The sequence below is a fragment of the Mustela lutreola genome, chromosome 15, assembly GCF_030435805.1.
Source record: "Mustela lutreola isolate mMusLut2 chromosome 15, mMusLut2.pri, whole genome shotgun sequence".
Classification (NCBI taxonomy): Eukaryota; Metazoa; Chordata; class Mammalia; order Carnivora; family Mustelidae; genus Mustela; species Mustela lutreola.
This window is the reverse complement of record NC_081304.1, coordinates 18665722-18672238: the sequence shown is the minus strand read 5'-3', so window position 1 is coordinate 18672238 and position 6517 is coordinate 18665722. Positions and strand designations below refer to the sequence as shown.

General features: G+C 53.5%; 1 protein-coding gene across 4 annotated transcripts; it reads left to right on the top strand.

The window, feature by feature from the left end:
• The first annotated feature begins 1754 nt into the window (after positions 1 to 1754).
• On the top strand, positions 1755 to 6278 carry G6PC3 (glucose-6-phosphatase catalytic subunit 3). 4 transcript variants are annotated; one of them, XM_059147537.1, is made up of 7 exons: positions 1755 to 1863; positions 2039 to 2290; positions 4126 to 4232; positions 4657 to 4747; positions 4931 to 5049; positions 5239 to 5380; positions 5610 to 6278. In XM_059147537.1, the coding sequence occupies exons 2-7, from the start codon at positions 2073 to 2075 to the stop codon at positions 5971 to 5973; spliced, it is 1041 nt and encodes a 346-aa protein (XP_059003520.1). In that variant the 5' UTR covers positions 1755 to 1863; positions 2039 to 2072; the 3' UTR covers positions 5974 to 6278. The 4 variants fall into 4 exon arrangements, with proteins under 4 accessions (XP_059003520.1, XP_059003522.1, XP_059003523.1 ...); XM_059147538.1 differs by lacking the exon at positions 1755 to 1863 and adding an exon at positions 2773 to 2930 and having other exon boundaries at positions 2153 to 2290; XM_059147539.1 differs by lacking the exon at positions 2039 to 2290 and having other exon boundaries at positions 1843 to 1863.
• Positions 6279 to 6517: the final 239 nt, after the last annotated feature.

Sequence of the window (6517 nt, the reverse complement as noted above, 5' to 3'; positions counted from 1 at the left end):
GGCAGGAATGAGAAGCAGTAGTGACAAAGGTGGCCTTGGGGCAGGAGTTTTGGCCCTCCCCCATTAGTGTCCATCTGACGTATGAAAGTTTAAACATGCAAGATGCAATTTTCAAGCCCTGTCATCACCAGTTTCTATCCCTAATCCACCTACTGCCCCTCCCTCCATGGAAATTCTGGAGTCTCATATCTGACCAACAATAGGCTGACCTTTCTCTAGTCCAGACAGAGGCAAAGGGCCAGCCCTGGTCCTACTTAACCTGAACACAGTTCAAAAGTGTTTCCTTGCCCTGCAAGAGACATCAACTTCTCAATATTGGGTGTATAGTAGTACAATCATTGTAATAGGAATAAATATACTGCTCCTTCTTAGTTGTGTTTTTTCAGAGAACTTTCAAGCCTGACCCTCTCAAGTCACATGTAACTGCTGCTCCACTTTTTATATGGTAGCATGATTATAGGTTTTCATATATATGACTGTCAGGTACTGTTAGGAAAAGCTTCCTAGAGGAAGTGAAAAAATCTGAGACCTAAAAGACTAGCATGATCTCTAAAAGGAGAGAGAGACTGGTGATTTCAAGGAACATAAAGTAGTTCAGAGATATGATGAAATGGAGTTGTGGGGGTAGGCTGGTTAAGGTTGTCTTGGTAGAGCCTGAGCAAACTTTTAAAGACCTAGAAAATGTAGGCTTTCTCCTTGGGGCAATTGAAAAACATTTAGCAAGGAAGTGAAATGACATTTGTATCCAGCTTCCCTTCCCCACACCTTTTTAATTAGTGAAATTAATCTTTTATTTATTTATTTATTTGACAGAGAGAGCGATCACAAGTAGGCAGAGAGGCAGTCAGAGAGAGAGGAGGAAATAGGCTCCCTGCTGAGCAGAGAGCCCAATGTGGGCCTCGATCCCAGGACCCTGGGACCATGACCTGAGCTGAAGGCAGAGGCTTTAACCCACTGAGCCACCCAGGCGCCCGTGAAATTAATCTCTTTCCAAGAACCATATTTACATTCTCAATTTCATCCACCCATCAGAAAACTCTCCAAGAAAAAAGTTGCTTGAGGTAGGAAGAACTGGGGAGCCACTCAACAGTCTCCCACCCCAGCTCTGCCTCTAGGCAGAACCTCGCCTAGAATAGCTGAGGTTTCTATTTTGTGTGTGTGTTCCTGGAGAAGATTATTCCAAATTTTGTCGTGGGTGTGTGCCCCTCCTCTTCCCATACCAACCCAGCTACTACCTCACGGTTTTACCTGCCCATCGGGGTTTTGGAAGGCAAAGAAATGAAAGGAGGAAGGTAAAGCCAGCTTAGAAGTGGGAGGAAGTGTGACTTAGACTGCTACGTGTAAGAATTCGCAAGTGTTTACAGAAGACTCCTCAAAATTAAGAGGCTTATCTGTCAGCTTCCAAATCAATAACGGATGAATTTGGGCGGAAGATTCTTGGGCTGGGGGAGAAGAGCATGGTCTGATTAGAGGTGTACGTAAATTTAAGGTCCCGCTTCAGCGCTGACCGGCAATGCCTGGCAATGCCGATGAAGCAGTGCCCGTAGCCTTCTCTTCATGAAATCTCAGAATATCTCTGGAGGGTAGCGGTACCGGAGAAAAGAGGTCTGGTACGGAAGGAATCCACTTGTCGGTGATAACACATCCACCTCGCAGCGGCAAAGCAAGAACACCGGGCGCGTTGCCGACCCGCAAGTCAGTCCTTCCTTTGACCCGGAACAGCAGCGAGAGCCGCCTCTGCGCCCAATGCCCACGTGCCGGCAACAGCGGCCACGTGGGGCTCTGCGGAAACGCCTTCGCAAAGATTTGTCCCCTGCGCTGCCCAGTAGAAAGGAAGGCCCGGGAAGAGCACTGGAGGAAACGGTACCGGCTAAAGGCCCGGCTCGCGCGAGTCTGGGACTGCTGAGGGGCGGGGCAGGAGGCGGGGCTCTGCGCCGGCCGCGGGCAGGGGGCGGAGCCGGGGGCTCAGAGAGGTGGGCTTTGGGCCGCAGTGGGGAGCCGCTTCCTTGTTTCCGACACTCCTCGGCTTCCGCCTTAGAGCGTAAACCCGCCCGGCCGGCCCCTGGGTCGTCATGGAGTCCACGCTGGGCGCGGGCATCGCGATGGCCGAGGCACTGCAAAACCAACTGCCTTGGTTGGAGAACGTGTGGCTCTGGGTCACCTTTCTGGGCGATCCCAAGAGCCTCTTTCTGTTCTACTTCCCCGCGGCCTACTACGCTTCCCGCCGCGTGGGCATCGCAGTGCTCTGGATCAGCCTCATCACCGAGTGGCTCAACCTCGTCTTCAAGTGGTGAGACAGCGAAGCCCTCGGCGCCCTGGCCCCCCAACCCCTAGGGCCCTGAGTCCTGGGCAAGCCCTGATCTCTCTAAGCAGGTGCCTTAAAGGCTCGGACATCCCCCGCCAACCCGCCCCACTGAACCCATAGCCTTAAGACCTCCTGTCCCCTACCCCGTGTCCCCTGACTTTTTTCCTTTGAGCATCACTGTGCATCTTGGCCTCAGACCTCACAGTCCCCATGTTACTCATTAAACCCGTATTTCTCAAACAGGCCTGACCAGAGAAATCACCTAAGAGGCGCCTTTAGAATGCAGTACCTCATCCCACTTCAGACATACAGACTTAGAAATTTCAGGGAAAGGGTTGGGAATCTGTATTTTAAGAAGAGGCTAGGGCAGCTTAAGTAGCAAAAAGTCCTGCTTCTCAGCTCACGCTTTCATTCATCTAGTCATTCATTTATTTGACATAGTTGCTAAGAAGCATGCTTTGTGCCAGGCTTCACAATAGCTGCTAAGGTGCTGGAGAATTAAGGTGCATTTCCTGGACCAGGACCAGCAGCTTGGGAAGCCCTGGCAAACTTGCTAGAAGTGCAAGATCTCAAGCCCCAGGCCAGAGCTACTGAATCAGAATCTGCATTTTATCAAACACCTCAGGTAATTGGAGTGCCTAGTAATACTTGAAAAGCACTGCCTCCCAGGGAACACTTGCTCCTTCCTTTTCTCCTCCGTTTACTAGTGGGCTCCTCACACAGACTTAGAAGCTGGGAATCCCAGGCCAAGTGTGTGGGGCCCCCAGGGCTTATCTCTTGGTGCCACCTGTTCTCTCAGGGGTGAAGAGGGGAGCTATGCCTCCCTCTGGGTGTGAGCTGCTCCTCCCCATTCACCTCATCCCCTGTTGCCTGATGCCTTGCCTGGGGGAGGGGAGTTCAGAGGAGACATTTGAACAGGCTGAAATGACTTGCTGAAAAACAAAATAGGAGTTACCCTCCCCTCCACTCTTCTCTGCAAGAGTTTCATCCCTCCTGAAAAGGAAAAAGCAACGGTCTCACCATTTCCTTTTTGCCTAATTGCCTTTGCTTTGTGTTCTCTCTCTGCTCAGAGTCTCTGTGAGCTCTGTTGGGTAGACACATTCAGTGCTCCTCCCCCACGTGACAAAGCCCTTGTTCATTTCCTAAGTGTGTTTGGAGCACCTGGTGTGTGAACCTGGTGGCAAGGAGAGGCAGCTCCCTTTCTCGTGTCCCTCCCCAGCAGCATCTTTTCTGGTCTGCCATCTTTTCTCTTTCTGGTCCCAGCAGCATAGCCTCTTCTGTGTGCTGTTTCCCAGGGTCCAGCGAAGCACCTGCCAGGCCAGGGGAACTTGAGCTTTTGGTCCTCCTTGTTCTTTCTCAGTTTCCTCTGTCCATTTCCCTTTCCTGGTTTCAAACACCGGAGACCCACCTAAAGAGTTCACATGTAGGTAATTGAGGCTGGAATTTGGGGAATAGGAAGAGGGAGAAATAGGAGCATGAGTAGGGGTCTGGGAGCAAAAGAGGCAGGTCCCAGGCTCACTAGGAGTGAGAAGAGTAGGGCTGGCCTTGCAGTGGGGTAAGAATGAAACTAATGAACATTTCTGAGTGTGCACTTGCACACATGTGCACACACATGGTCTCTTGTCTCCTCATCACTTCTTTAAAAATAGCGTGCATTCTCTTCCAAAGTTAAAAAAAAAAAATCACTGCAAGGTAATGCACAGAATTGGACTCCCCTGCAGACTCCACCATGCAGGCCTTCCAAAAACATCTTTTTGCTCCCTGCCTGTTCCCCTGGCTGCATGTGCGTGTAATGTCATCTTGCATCTGTTCTCTTCTAGGTTTCTGTTTGGAGACAGGCCCTTTTGGTGGGTCCATGAGTCTGGGTACTACAGCCAGGCCCCAGCCCAGGTTCACCAGTTCCCCTCTTCTTGTGAAACTGGTCCAGGTGGGAAGCCCCAAACCTCCCTGTCCTGGTGTGGTTAGGGTTTGGTGAGTGTTTCAGAGTGCTTTTTAGCCATGGTGGCCTACCCAGACACCCAGCCCCTCTGTTACTGATCCAGAGAACAAAGAGAGCCCGGGAAGACTGAGTTGAATTCTGGGAGGAGAGCACCCAGGCCAGAGTGCAGCTAACCACCCTGTTTTGAGTAGAGCCAAGAGATACAGGGCAAAGCAGAAACCTGAGTGCAGTGGGCTCAGGCAGCGGTGAAGTAGGCTGCAGGGCCGAGGGAGCCTGGACCAAGGTGGGGCGGGGTAGGGGCAGCGGTGGGGGTGAGGGGGACGTGTGCAATGGCAACTGCATTCAGCTATCACCAGGGGCTCCTGAGTTCCACGCTCATGCTCTCACCTCAAGCTTCTGGATCCCCTGGCAGGCAGCCCTTCTGGACACTGCATGATCACAGGAGCCGCCCTCTGGCCCATCATGACGGCCATCTCTTCCCAGCTGGCCACGAGGACCCACAGGTACACCTCGGCATTGCCTACCATCCCCCCAATCTCTGGATCCAAAAAACCCAGCAGCAGGGCAGCCTGGGAGCTGGAGTTCTGGGGGCCTTGGGGTATTTGGTCAAACCATGAAGTGCTTGAGTGCTGGGGGAAGCCGAGCTGTGTATGGACACCCCCTGAACTGTTTGCTTTTCTTTGTAGCCACTGGGTAAGGATGATACCCAGCCTGGCTTACTGCACCTTCCTATTGGCGGTCGGCCTGTCCCGGATCTTCCTCTTAGCACATTTCCCTCACCAGGTGTTGGGTGGCTTAATAACTGGTGAGCACCTGGGGCCCCAGGGTGGGCCTGGGGGTGCCTCGGCAGTGGGAGGACCGGTATAGGATCTTCCCTTCGTACAGTGGACCCCAAGGTGCCCTTACAGCTCAGACTATTTTGCCAAGCTGCCCTACAGCTCAGGGGGTTCATATCCCCAAACCCCTTGAAGCTGCTGTTACCCCACTTCTCTAGGTGCTGTCCTGGGCTGGCTCATGACCCCCCGCGTGCCCACGGAGCGGGAGCTAAGCTTCTATGGATTGACCTCACTGGCCCTTTTGCTGGGTGCCAGCCTCATCTATTGGACCCTCTTTACACTGGGCCTGGATCTTTCTTGGTAAGTCCTGCTTTGAAGCTTGGGCAGGCTGGGGCCTGTCCTGCTTCGCCTTTACCTAGCCTTGGTAGGTCCCTGGTTTGCTGTAGCTAAAAGGGGACACGTTCCTTTTCACAAATAGACTCTCCCGGGGTCACAGCAGAACATGGGGGTAGACTCCAAAGGAGCTAAAAGCCATTGGTCCTCATGCTTCGAGGGGAATCTTTCCTGGCAAAGACCCTCCTCCCCATAGGTCCATCAGCCTGGCCTCCAAGTGGTGTGAGCGGCCTGAGTGGGTGCACGTGGATAGCCGGCCCTTTGCCTCCCTGAGCCGCGACTCAGGGGCCGCCCTGGGTCTGGGCATCGCCCTGCATTCTCCCTGCTATGCCCAGGTACGGCGGGCATACTTGGGATATGGCCAGAAGATAGCCTGCCTTGTGCTGGCCATGGGGCTGCTGGGCCCCCTGGACTGGCTGGGCCACCCCCCTCAGATCAGCCTTTTCTACATCTTCAATTTCCTCAAGTACACCCTGTGGCCATGCCTGGTCCTGGCCCTCGTGCCCTGGGTGGTGTACACGTTCAGTGCCCACGAAACACCACCTGTCCGCTCTTCTTGACTTCAAGTGCTTCCTGTTCCCATTTGCATTCCCCACCCCAAAAAGCCAATACTCCGTGATCTCCACACTCCGGAAGGCAGCCCCATTCCCTTTCCAGCTCCCAGCAGGCCTTGCTCATCCTCAGTCTCCCACTGCTCCGTCATCTGGTCTTAGCCCCAGAGAAGGGCCTTCTCTCCTCCCAGAAAGGCTGGTCATCCTGCCTTCCCCCTCTGAGCTCCCAGGGAGCTAAGGCAACATCAAGACCAATGGGCTCCTGTAACACTGTGAGGGGCTCAGAACAGCCCCAATAAAGCCCTTGAACACTTCCGGATTCTTTTCTTGCCTATGCGCACATTTCCACTGATCTTGCCTGCGTGTGTCCCAAGTGAGACCCTCGCCAGGCCACCTGTTCTGCACCCCCCACACCCGTTTCCACGGAGACCTTCCGCCTGGGCCCTCTCCCCAGCATCACCACCTAGGCCACAAGAGAGGTCCCATGAAAGGCTATGGCTAGGTTTGGTGAAACCTCGTCTCTAACCTCTGAGGACAGAGACACTGCTCCCTA